The sequence below is a fragment of the Zonotrichia albicollis genome, chromosome 24, assembly GCF_047830755.1.
Source record: "Zonotrichia albicollis isolate bZonAlb1 chromosome 24, bZonAlb1.hap1, whole genome shotgun sequence".
In the NCBI taxonomy this organism is placed as follows: Eukaryota; Metazoa; Chordata; class Aves; order Passeriformes; family Passerellidae; genus Zonotrichia; species Zonotrichia albicollis.
This window is the reverse complement of record NC_133842.1, coordinates 8,499,599-8,513,136: the sequence shown is the minus strand read 5'-3', so window position 1 is coordinate 8,513,136 and position 13,538 is coordinate 8,499,599. Positions and strand designations below refer to the sequence as shown.

Here is a 13,538-nt window from a genome sequence, read left to right as displayed (position 1 = left end):
ACCTAGCTTTGCAAGCCCTTTCTAGGGTCTCCGATCAAATCCTGTGTTTAATTCTAAGCTTTGCTGACAAGAGCAAAGGTCTGAGATTTCCCTGCATTTGGGTTTCCAACAACACCGACGCTGTTAGTTCCACAGTGCCCAGGGTCCCTCTGGCAAGTCAGCTCTGGCAGAAACGAGGCGGGCAGCTGCCGGGGGGCGGCTTGTGGCCTCTGACAGCCCATTGCTCAGGGCTTGCCAGCGCCCCAGCCCCTCAGGCTCTGCCCCAGCCCGGCCAAGCTGCCCGGCAGCAGCGCCGCAGCCCCACAGCAGCCCCGTCCAGGGGCACCTGGGAGCCCTCAGCAAGGCAGCCAGCAGCACACGGGCAGGAGGACACGGATGGCGCTTCCTGCCTGGCACAGGGCTTGTGACCATCTTTGGGCACCGCTCTCATAGGGGTCCCCGCAGCTCCGGCCCCTGCCCAGCCGCTCTGTCACCAGCACAAGGGCTTCTGCAGAACCACCACAGGTCAAGGGGCTTCTGGCCATTTTCCCTGCAGCACTGCACACCTGGGCAGGTTGCTGAGCCCAAGAACCCTTTTCCTCCTTCAGGGCCTCCGGACCTATCAGCTTGCTCTGTTGCTGTGCACAAGCTCCCTTTTTACCCTTTCCTGCCTGTTGCCCTGCAGACCCTGTGCAGCAAAGGAATGCTCCTGGTGTTAGTGTTCAAAACCAGAAAATCATGGGGGATTATATGTGGTGCTTTTTATTAAGAGCGCTGGGAATCGGGGTACATTCAACCCAAATCTGATTCCGACCATACATCCGATATGATCATGTTTTATACTCTATTGCTACATAACTTTCACGTTAATTATTAAACTTATATTGTTCTATTGTATACATAAATTTAGCCCCTCTCTGAATTTCCAACATAGTTTCTCATTATTCTTCTTACGGTTATATAATAATTACACTTAATTATTAAACAATCATCACATCTAACAATTATATAATTTATCATACTGCTTACGCAGGTGCAGTTGATCTGGGAGAGCACAAAGCCTAACATTTTAGATTCTATCTTAAAATTTTTCCAGGGCTCCACTATCACTGGCAGTCTGTGTATCATAACACATTCTAGAATTTATTTATTTACAGTAATCTATAATGTATAATAATAGGTAGAATTATATATACGGTATAATTTATTTATTTACAATAGAGATAAAAAATGGAAAAGAAGAAAAGAAAAATCTTAAAGAAACAGAAAATTCCACTGGCTCAGGTGGCCACAGCAGACAGAGCCTCTGGCATCAGCTCTCTGCACAGCTCTAGCAGCGCAGCCAGCTGAGCCGCGACAGGCGAGGCCGAGTCCTCCATGCCCTGCGGAGCTGATCTTGCAGCCTTTGGATGGTGGAATATCGCCCATGCTGTATTGCTCAGAGGACATGCAGTGTTTCAAGTGCCAGCTGTGACACATGTGAAATACAAAGCTGTGTTTCGTGTCAGGTACAAACAGGCAATGTGTGTATTTGTGATTGCGGTATGTGTGGAGACCGACAATACGGTTGCGAATTCTAATAATAACTGAGGAAAATAAAGTATGGAAGAAGGCCTTTGAACCTATCTTTTGTTTGCAATTAACCTTGATTGATTGAGGAGCATTTGAATTAAAGCATTAAGGATGTTGTTCTTAGCTTGTAGTTAATCGATCAAGAACTCTGCAATAATAACCTTTTGAAGTGTAATTTTAGAATATTGCTTGTATCCTTGAAAGTATAGCTTTGGAATATATATAAAGGAAACCTGCTTATCTCACACCTTAACAAAACAGAGAAAAACATCTTGAGAAAGGAAGATGAACATCAACTCGAGGATTTACATTGACCAAGGGAAGCTGGACATCACTGTTAGATTTATAGTCTCTGTAATCAAAAGGTGGAGCCACATCTGGGGAACTGGACTCCACCAGATGGGATCCATCTTTCTTTTTTCAGAAACTGGACCACCACCATCTGGGCATGCTCCTTTTTGGGAGACATCCTGAGAAAAACTTAATCACAATAGTGTATAGAATTGCGACAGAAAAATTGGGAATAGAAAGTGCTGATGAGTAAAATTGGAATAGAAACTGCTGAGAAAGCTGATGAGTATCCCTATAAATACCTATAAGCCTCAACTGCTGGTGTGCAGTTGGAGGGAAAATTTCCCCCATTGTACCCAGTGCTGTATTGCTCATACTTTACAATATTAAATAATAAATTGATTGCTGCTTGAATATTGGCCTAGTCAAGCTTCTCATTTATAACAGGCGCAGGGCAGAGACACCGTAGCACAGCCTGGGCTGCACAGGGCACAGGGATGGGCAGCAGCTGCAAGACAGCCCTGCCAGAGCCATCTTAGGCAGCACTTTGGCCATGGCTGCTGGGCCTGGGCCTGAGGCAGGAGCAGGAGACAAGTGACCCTTGCAGGGCTGGGGCCTCATTGCCTCCTTGTCCCAGCTCAGCAGCCTGGCAGGGGCCGCCCCATGCTCCTGTCCCTGGCATTGCCCATCCCCACATGCCAGTGCCCATCCCGGGAAGAGCCCTGAGCAAGGAGGGAGGGACAGGATCTGCCTGGCCAGGGGCTGGGACTCAGCCCTTGGCCCTTTGCATTCCTCAACCACATCCAGGTTTGCTCAGCACCAGAGAAACCTTGGCCTTGTTTGTCCCCAGCTGTCATTACTGCCTCCAGTGTTCTGCTCTAACTGGAACCTGGGGACGCTTTCTCAGTGGGACCCATTAAAGCTTAAAGAAACTTTGGAGTTTCAATTTAATTTTGAGTTCTTAAGAAGTTTTTGAAGACACTCTCAGGGACTGGTTCTGATGTAAACAACACCAAATCCCCAAGAGGCTCATTAAATTTCTTGTGCTGTGTCCGTGCTGCTGAGCTTTAAAGGAACAGCTCTTCCCAGCACCAGCTCCTCTCCCAGCCCAGCAGGGCTGAGGGCTCTGCCTGCAGGCACTGAGGGGACAGGAGCCAGGCAGAGACAGGCTGAAGGCAATCAGAATTGGGAAGACATTGAGCTGAGACTTCACTTGGGGAAAGATCTTCACAGCCCTGTGCATGGTGAGTGTGTGGGTGCAGGACAATGTCCCCTGTGCTCCTGGAGGGATCTCCTGAAGCCAGCACACCCCACAGCCTGGGGGATGTGTCAGGAGGACTCTCCCAGTTTCTCTGTGGCACGGGAGAAGAAGAAGGAGAAGGATGTGCTGCAGAGCGGGACTGCCCTGGGCACCGTCAGAGGGACAGGGCAGGATGGCTCCTGCTGCCAGGGACGGCTGCATGGGGTGAAGCTGCCGCTGCAGCCAGGGCTGCCCAGGGCTGTCCTGCAGAGCAGCTCCTGCAGCCCTCAGGGCTCTTGGCCAGCCCAGGGCATGTGCCACCTGCCAGGGGCAGCTCTCAGCCTGCCTGGCAGCTCCCCATGGACGCTGCGGGGGAGAAGGTGGAGGTGGAAGGAGTCACCCCCATCAGGGCAGATTCCTCCTGCTGTGGAGGTGGTGCTGCATGGCCAGGGCTGCTCTCAGCTTTCTCCTAAAGAGAAGGGAAAGGGGATGTCAGCTTTGTCACTCAGCTGTGTCACTGAGACTCCTGCACTGTCACCCTGGGCATCAGCAGATGGGCCTCAGATCTCCCTCAGAAAGTGCCTCCTCAGCCTCCTCTCCCTACAGACAGCAGCAGCAACACCTTGGCTTGCAGCATCTCTGTTTGTCTGGCCTGCCCTTAAGGCCCTGCTGCCAGGGAGATGCCCCTGGGCAGTGCCCTGTGCTGGGAGGGGTCTGGAGGGCAGAGCTGAGCCCCCAGGGCTGGACTGGGCTCTGGCAGCACTGGCAGGGACAAGGCTTGGATAGAGAGAAACAGCTCCCAGTAGGCACAACTCGAGGCAGCAGAGAGCCAGACCAACCATTGGATATCCCATCCTGACCAGCTGCATAGGAGAAGGTGGAAAAATTTAGAGATGCTGAATTTTAAATTAGAGCCAACAAAAAGTGCACTACATTTTTCAAGCATGTTTAAAGTGAGAGCACCCTGAACTAGAGGGAGATGAAATGAGCAAAAGGCACCTGTGTGGTTCCAGCAGATCTGACTGCTCTGGGGCACAGGCAGTCCTGTTTTCCATCTGGCACCTCTTTGTTCAGGCTGAGAGCATTGCTGAAGCAACAACTCAAAAGGAACAGAAACCCAGAATCAAAAATAAAGAAATTTAACAAATTTCCTTCAACACAACATCAATAGCTTCGAGGGGATTAGTAATAAAACAGCATAGGATTGACTCAAGGAAAGCTGCCCCAGCTTGTCAATGTCTTCTTTCGACAGTCCACCATGCCCAGAGTGAAGGAATGTCCAACAGCAGCTCCATCAGCCACTTCCTCCTGCTGGCATTGGCAGACACGCGGCAGCTGCAGCTCCTGCACTTCTGCCTCTTGCTGGGCATCTCCCTGGCTGCCCTCCTTGGCAACGGCCTCATCATCAGCGCTGTAGCCTGTGACCACCACCTGCACACGCCCATGTTCTTCTTCCTGCTCAACCTGGCCCTCACTGACCTAGGCTCCATCTGCACCACTGTCCCCAAAGCCATGCACAATTCCCTCTGGGACACCAGGAACATCTCCTACACTGGATGTGCTGCACAGGTGTTTTTCTTTATGTTGTTTATCTCAGTAGAGTGTTTCCTCCTGACCATCATGTGCTATGACCGCTACGTGTCCATCTGCAAACCCCTGCACTACGGGACCCTCCTGGGCAGCAGAGCTTGTGCCCACATGGCAGCAGCTGCCTGGGCCAGTGGCTTTCTCTATTCACTTCTGCACACAGCCAGTACATTTTCCCTGCCCCTGTGCCATGGCAATGTCCTGGGCCAGTTCTTCTGTGAAATCCCCCAGATCCTCAAGCTCTCCTGCTCCAAATCCTACCTCAGGGAACTTGGGTTTCTTGCTGTTAGTGCCTCCTTAGCTTTTGGTTGTTTTGTGTTCATTGTTTTCTCCTATGTGCAGATCTTCAGGGCTGTGCTGAGGATCCCCTCTGAGCAGGGACGGAACAAAGCCTTTTCCACCTGCCTCCCTCACCTGGCTGTGGTCTCCCTGTTCCTCAGCACTGGCACATTTGCTCACCTGAAGCCCCCCTCCATCTCGTCCCCATCCCTGGATCTGGCCCTGTCAGTTCTGTACTCAGTGGTTCCTCCTGTCCTGACCCCCTTCATCTACAGCCTGAGGAACCAGGAGGTCAAAGCTGCAGTGAGGACCCTGATGCCTGGATGCTTTCAGAAACATTAAACTTCTTGCCAATTTCTTCAAGCCATTATATTATGAGTAATCTGCAATAATTCCTTTTTTGGAGGGGTTATTGATGTTTCTTACCATTGTTTTAGTCTATTAATGTTGTTCACAAAATAGAACCATTGTGCCATTTCTTATTTTTGTCTCTTGTTGTGGCCCCAAACTTTGTCAATGAGGAGCTGTGCTCTCAGTGGCTTTCAGTGAACTAAAGGATCTACCAGCAGACATTTCATTGGAGAGCCCCTTTTTTCCCTTCCCTGGAGCTGCAACAGCAATGTCTGTGTGCAGAGCTGAGGCAGATCAGGACTAGTCTTGCTGGCCACACCATTCCTGATCCAGGCCAGGAGTCATTGGCCTTCTTGCCCACCTCGGCACACTGATGCCTCATGTCCAGCCTGCTGTCCATCAGTGCCCCCAGGTCCCTTTCTGCCTGGCCGCTGTCCAGCCACTCTGTCCCCAGCCTGTAGCACTGCAGGGGTTGTTGTGGCCAAAGTGCAGGACCTGGCACTTGGTCTTGTTCAACCTCAGCTTGTTGGATTTGGGCCCTGGATCCAGCCTGTCCAGGTCCCTCTGCAGAGCCCTCCTACCCTGCAGCAGATCCACACTCACACCCAGCTTGGTGTCATCTGCAAATTTGCTGATGCTGGACTCAGTCCCCTCATGCAGATCATCAGTGCAGACATTGAAATCCACTGATGCCGAATTTTGCCCCAAAAGGCGAGAATAACTTCCTAAGAGACTCAATTTAAGTCAACATAGACAGGAGGTATTTTATTACGATGCGTTGGAGAAATCACAAAAGGGATTTCTGAGTATCTCATAACAAAGCAAGCCTTTTATACAGTTTTGAATATAGAGTTACATCATATCACATGCATAATCATGTTTTTGCATGCATATTCATAAGAGGTGTGGTGTAGGCGGAGCGTGGGCGGAGACATCTCTTTTGAGGATCATTTTGGTGGTCGTTCCGGTTGCCTTCATCGTGGGCAGGGGTCACCTGATGAGTCTTCCTCTTTAAACTTTTGAACTCCTATCCTAATATGGTCAATTCCCGGTGTACTTGGCTTGGTCCCCATGGCTTGGCAAGGTTCTTAGGGTCAGTTTGACATTGTTGGCTCTGAACATGCTTAGCCTACCAATTCTCCTATCCCTATCTCTCTTCTTGTCATTATGTTCCATGCTTTAGCTGATCTATTGCTCTATATGTTTCCTAAATGCTATGCTTTTTCAAATACTTCTCATTCCGTGTTTTAACTCGTTATTTCTTAAAGGCTATTTGTTTTGGGGCTTCATTTCCCCCCTTTTCTTATAACTTACGAATTCTTTCGTCAAATTCTAATCCTTCGGGCGCTGATACGCTCGTGCCATAGCCCAAACCATTTGGGTCCTTTTCATTATAATTCTTAGTCTCCACCACATACAAATATTTGTGAGAGTTAGTAGTAACAGAGCTACAATTTCTATTAGCATTGGGTGCACCAGGTAGTTGAAGACCTGTGTAGCTCTTGGGGAGTATCCTGTAAAGATATCCCACCAATGATGCTGGCCTACTTGTTCTACTTTGGTCAGAACATCCGTTATTTTCTCTGAATTATGTTCTACCTGCCATACCATTCGTTTAGTCGTTTGATTCACTTTTTGCACCAATTGCTTCACTTTAGGATGTGCAAGCATTGCTTTAAGAATTTTAACGTCCATCCCTATTTGTAATTTCGGTATTTCTTGATATAGGTTAAAATCTGCGTTAATTAGCTGTTGAGTAGTTATTGGGACAGTATAATGAAAATCACATCCTACTATCTTGGTGAAGTTGCATACACAAAAGTTAGTATTGTTAGTCTCTTCTTGGCAACCATCTATAGTGACGTTGTCACAAGCTGTCCTCACGTAAGCACACCCATTCCCTATATAGTAAACTTGTGATTGTGTTCTATTATGCGGAAGCATTTCAAAGGTACATACACTATTCTCGGCATCCAAGCATAAATCTTCTGCTTCTACCACAGCGTTTTCGCAAACACAGCCTAATTGTCCTCTAGGTATACATGCTTCTGTGCTAATCTATTGCCACCTCTTTTTGGTATAATCATAACTGGCCCAGACATTATGGTCTATTGGCCTGACAATGACATCCTGATGTATTGTCCCTAGAGTGAGGATAGGAAAGATAGCTCTTTCCTCTGCCGCACTAATGGTGAGGACATAGGCTTCAATGTGTTCTTGTTGGGGTTCATAAGTGAAATTTACTAGTTGCCACCAGGCTTGGTGGTCGTTCTCAAATTGTGTAGTATGATTGTCCTTTAATATTGTTTCTCTTATTTCTTGAGGTAATATACCTGACGTTCCTTCTCTCATTATTCCTGCCGCTACTGATTGTACCCATTGTTGCGTCTGAGAGCATTGGATAGCGAGCGCAATGTCTTTGCTAAGTTCCCCTGTATAATCAGCGAGCTTCACAAAATCCTCTGCAGTATGGTTTGCTACCATGGTTAGTAACTTTACTACTAGCGATTGTGTTTCTGCTAATGTGAGCATGGATGAACTGAGGGGCATCTTAAGCTTTCCCAGGTTCGTCGTGACGGTGCTTAATTTGTTCACTAATACCTCTTGATCTATCGTGTTTAATATTCCAAATCCGGTGCCAACCCACCCACTAAGATCTCTTTGTGCTCTTTTGTGATAAGAGCATGCATGCCTTGTCACTAGCCATGCATTCCATCCCTTGAGGCTTTGCTGTATAAATGGTCGGCAATCCTTCTGCAAATGCGTAACATCGGCCTGAATGTTCATCTGCACCTTTTTCAGAGAATAAGTGGGGTCTAACAATAATTTTAGTTCATTAGATCTTCTTATCACCTGAGGCCCTATAAAGGTCAGGTTATGCACTATTTTACATTCCACCGGTGGAGTGGTTTCTTGGGGTAAGTCTAGATCTGGATACAATGGGATCATGTCTCCCGATAATTCCACCTCATATTCGACAGCACGCCTAGGGAAGTTAAAACCCTGCTCCAGCGTCTTCAACTCCCTTTCGCATGTGAACGTCACCGACTGATCTAATCTAAATGCCATCTCACACTGTGCTTTCCCTTCCTCAGGACCACTAGATACTACAATCTTTCCCGCAGGAGAGAGGAGAGGGTGAAGGTCAAGGGTTATGTTTCGAGGGTGTAGTTCCCCAAGCGAATCTTCTGTATAGATTACCGAGTTTTGGGGTTGTGATCCGGGTGGATCTTCCCGGAAGTCACTCCACTGGCATGAAATTGGGCTCTTTTGCTGGGTCCAGACAGTGGGCTGGCCCATCTTCACTGGACTAAAAGTAATTAGATTATGTTCAGAGGCTGGCATCAAGGGTTTAATTGTTAATACTAGCCGCCTTGTTTTTCCTTCTACTGGGTCAAGCTCTCGACACCCAATTTGAATTTGGTCTCCCTTGTATGCTACCATGGGGGACCGATCCCATACTTTACTCGGGTATGGCTGATTGTTACGCAGAGCATAAACCTCGAAATAGGGTCCTCTCATCCCCAACTCCGGGTGGATACACTGGTGTGCATAAGACCATGGGTCTATTGGGGCAGAGTCTTGGGGAAGAGCTATACTTATCGAGAGTCCAATGATCAGAGTTGTAAAGGTTTGAGGTGGGGTCAGGATCATGATGTCTACTCTTCTTGTTTGTTCTCCGGAGCTTTCTTGACCCGCGAGTAGTGGATCCACGTAGGTCGCTCCTTGATCCGAACCGCGGTGAAGGTAGTCAGCAGCACTTGGAAAGGTCCCTCCCACTTCTCTTGTAGGGGTTTTCCTAAAAGATTCTTAACATACACCCAATCACCGGGATTAAATGGATGCAATTTGCAATCAGGTTGTTTAGGTTGGTGCTCTATCATTACAGTAGCATTTTTATCAAACTGTTTCCCCACCGTAATTACATAATCGTAAATGTACTGATTACCAATTTGGTCTATGGCGTCCCCATTTACAACTTGCATAGCATAAGGTCTCCCATACAAAATTTCAAATGGGCTTAACCTTTCTTTTGATCTTGGTTTGACTCTCAGCCTCAGCAGAGCAATAGGCAAAGCTTGATACCACTGCAAATTAGTCTCCTGGCATATTTTGGCAATTTGCTGTTTGATAAGATGATTCATCTTTTCCACTTGCCCACTGGCCTGTGGACGGTAAGGCATGTGTAATTGCCATTTGATTTGTAATACTTTGCGTATTGCTCTCACTACTTTTGCACAGAAATGTGTACCCCTATCCGAAGAAATGCTCTTCGGTACCCCAAACCATGGAATAATTTCATTCAACAACACTTTAGTTACTTCTCTTTCCTTATTTGTCCCGCAAGGGAATGCTTCAGGCCACCCAGAAAATGTATCAGTTAATACCAACAAGTACCGAAACCCCCCTTTTCTTGGGAGTTCAGAAAAATCAATTTGCCATACTTCACCTGGAAATTTTCCTCGATTTATTGCTCCCTGGTGTATCTTAGTCCCTGTATTCGGGTTGTTCTTCAGGCATCGCTCACACTGGGATGTGACATGTTTTATGGTGATAAATAATTTTGGTCCTGCTATCCTAGCTTGCAGGTACTGATAGAGCGGATCCAAGCCCCAGTGGGCTTTCTCATGTTCTGCTTTTACAAACTGCCACATCACGTCTCCTGGTATTACTAACTGTCCTGTTTCCAATTGGCCCCAACCATTCTCTAATATTTTGCCCTTATTTCTTTGAATCCATCTGTGATCTGATTCCTGGTAATCTGGTTGGATGTTGGTATCCAGCTCTCCTGGTATTAGGGCCGTTACTTTCACTTCCCTAGCCCTTGTGGCAGCCAATTTAGCTTCTGTACCTGCCTTTCTGTTTCCTATTTCTGGAATAGTATTACCTTTCAGGTGTCCCTTACAATGTATTATGGCCACTTGTGCTGGGAGTTGGACCGCCTCTAGCAATCGCAGAACCTCCTCTGCATGTTTGATTGTTTTCCCTTGTGTAGTCAACAGTCCTCTTTCTTTCCAGATAGCTCCATGAGCATGTACAACGGAAAAGGCATATTTAGAGTCTGTCCATATATTAATTTGCATGTTCTCCGCCAATTCCAGGGCTCGAGTCAGAGCTATCAGCTCTGCCTTTTGGGCTGAAGTCCCTGCAGGCAAAGGGTTTGACTCAATTACCCTTTCTGTGGTAGTGACTGCATAGCCAGCCATTCTTACTCCTTGCCTCACGAAGCTGCTGCCATCCGAGAACCAGTTGTCTGCATCTTCGAACGGCTCCTCTTTGAGATCCGGGCGACTGGAGTAGACGGCTTCAATTGTTTCCAGGCAGTCGTGTTTGATGGGTTCTGCTGGGGCTCTCCCTTCTAGAAATGAAGCTGGATTCACAATGTTAGTTACCCGAATAGTTATGTCATCTGATTCAGCCAGGATGGCCTGGTATTTTAGGAATCTGGAGGGCGACAACCAATGATTGCCTTTCTGTTCCAGCACAGCTGACACAGTGTGAGATACTTAGCACAGTCACTTTCTGACCCAACGTGAGCTTCCTGGCCTCTTCTATGTTTATTATCACTGCGGCCACTGCCCTCAGACAGCCTGGCCATCCTTTACTTACTTCATCTAGCTGCTTGGAGAAGTAGGCCACAGCTCTCTTATGTGGTCCCAACTGCTGTGCTAGGACTCCTAGGGCCATCCCTTGTCACTCATGGGAGAACAGCCAGAATGGTTTTGATACATCTGGGAGACCTAAGGCTGGTGCTCTCATTAGTTCCAGCTTTAACTTCTTGAAGGTCCCTTCTGCTTCGGGAGTCCAAACTAGGACGTTCTTGGTTCCCTTCAACAAGTCATACAATGGTTTAGCGAGTATTCCGTACTGGTAGATCCATAGCCAACACCAACCTGTCATTCCCAGAAAGGCGCGTAGATCTCTCACCGTCTCTGGTTTAGGCATCTGGCAGATGGCCTCTTTCCTAGCTGCTCCCAGGGATCGCTGTCCTCTGGAGACTTCATATCCCAGGTACACCACTTCCTTTTGCACCAGCTGTGCTTTCTGTTGAGAGACTTGATATCCACTTAAACCCAGGAAATTCAGCAAGGAAATAGTCCATTCAATGCATTCTTCCTCTGTCACTGTTGCTATTAGGAGGTCGTCTACGTACTGCAGAAGGGTGCCATCTCCCAGCGGCCTTTCCCACTGTTCTAATTCTTTGGCTAACTGGTTCCCAAAAATCGTGGGGGAATTGCTCCATCCTTGGGGCAATACCGTCCAGGTGAGTCGGGTCTTTCTTCCTCTATCTACAGATTCCCACTCAAAAGCAAAAATCTTTTGACTCTTGGGGGCTAGGGGAAGGCAGAAGAATGCGTCTTTCAAATCTAATACGGTGAACCAGGCCAAATTATCCTTTAGTCTAGTTAGAAGCGTGTATGGGTTAGCAACTACCGGATGTAATGTCTTGGTTATTTCGTTTGCTGCTCTCAGATCCTGAACTAGCCTATAAGCCCCATTAGGTTTCTTTACTGGCAGGATTGGTGTATTAAAATCCGATTCGCATTCTACCAATAACCCTAGTTCCAAAAACCTTTGGATTATGGGCTCAATCCCCTTCCTGTCTTCTATCCTCAGAGGGTATTGTTTTCTTTTCACCGGTTTTGCCCCAACTTTAAGTTCAACAACAATCGGTGCTGCTTGTTTTGATCTTCCCGGTATATCAGTAGCCCAGACTAATGGATATGTCTCGCTCAGGATTCGCTCAGAATTGTGATTCTCAGGTTTGGGTTCCACACAACTGATTGTTAGGCTTAAGGCTGTAATCAGTTGTTCCTCATTTACTTGAAATTCCAATTTGTCCTTGTTAAACTTTATTACGGCCCCCAAGTTTTCCAATAGGTCTCTCCCCAATAAGGGCTTTGGCGAATTTGGTAAATACAGGAACTGGTGAATTCCCATTTGTTTCCCAATTTTGTATTTAATAGGTTTCAAAAAATAAGCCTTTCCTGGTTGGCCTGTTGCTCCCACAACTTGTACAAATTCATCACTTCTAGGTACCAATTCCTGATTTAAAACCGAAAAGGTTGCTCCCGTGTCAATCAAAAAGTTCAATTCCTTTTTACCTTCCCCTAGCTCCATTTTAACCAGTGGGTCTGCTAGGGTACGGCCCGCCGGTCCCCCTCATTCACTATCCTGATGTGTGGTAGTAGTGGTGGCCATTAGTCTTTCCCTTAGTCGGGGGCATTCTTGCTTCCAGTGTCCCATTTCTAGGCAGTACGCGCACTGATTTGGCCCTACTCTAGTCGGGTGGGGTTGGAGCCTCCCCCTCCCTCCTACCGGGTTGCCTCTACCTCTTCCCCTAGTTCCAGGTTCCGAGTAACCTGTCCTCTGAGCTGCCACTGCTACAGCCACTACTCGAGCTATCCTCCTGTCCTCCTTTTTCTTCTCCTCAACTTCTTTATTATTGCATACCTTCCATGCCTCATTCAGCAGTGTCTCTAGGTTCTTATTTGCTGGATGCTCAAGCTTTTGTAATTTCTTCCTGATATCTGGGTTACTCTGTCCCATCATCAACCCTAACAAGTGCTGTTTCCCTTCTTCTGTTGCTGGGTCCAGGGGTGTATATTGTCTCATCGCTGCCCTAAGCCTATCCAGGAACTCCGATGGGGTCTCATCTTTTCCCTGTCTGATGTCATATAGCATTGACCAATTGATAGCCTTAGGAATCGCATTACGCAAGCCCATCGCTATCAGTTTCCTATACTGCACTAACCGCTGATAGTGCTCTGCATTGCCCGGGTCCCACTCTGGTTTACTACTGGGAAAATTATCTTCTAGTCTCCCTGATAATACTTGAGCATGTCGTCTTCCTGTTTCCAATACGAGTTCCCTTTCTGTATCCGTCAACTCTGACAACATCACCTCTATATCCTCCCAATCAATATCTAAATTCTTTGCCATCAACTCAAACCTCTTCGTTACCCCCTCTGGATTCCTCCTGAAATTCTTTGCCTCATCCCTCCAATTGTTCAGATCACTTGTTGAGAACGGCACCTTTACTCTGGTCCTCTCCCCCACCATTGGCATAAGCTGTCGGAGGGGAGCTATCGTATGGTTCCCTTCCTCCCTTTGCTTTGCTTCCCCCCGTGCCACAGATCTGGTATAATACGAGTGACTGATCCCCTCCCCGGGATCTTCTTCCTGTGCCTCAATGTCTCCCCTATTCTTTCTCTTCTCTTTCCTCTTTCCCCCTTCT

The 13,538-nt window shown here is 47.5% G+C and overlaps 1 protein-coding gene across 1 annotated transcript; it reads left to right on the top strand.

Moving 5' to 3' along the window:
* The first annotated feature begins 4,357 nt into the window (after nt 1–4,357).
* LOC141731657 (olfactory receptor 14J1-like) lies at nt 4,358–5,290 on the top strand. The gene has a single exon (XM_074558069.1). It carries the CDS (start codon nt 4,358–4,360, stop codon nt 5,288–5,290), a length of 933 nt encoding a protein of 310 aa, XP_074414170.1.
* Nucleotides 5,291–13,538: the final 8,248 nt, after the last annotated feature.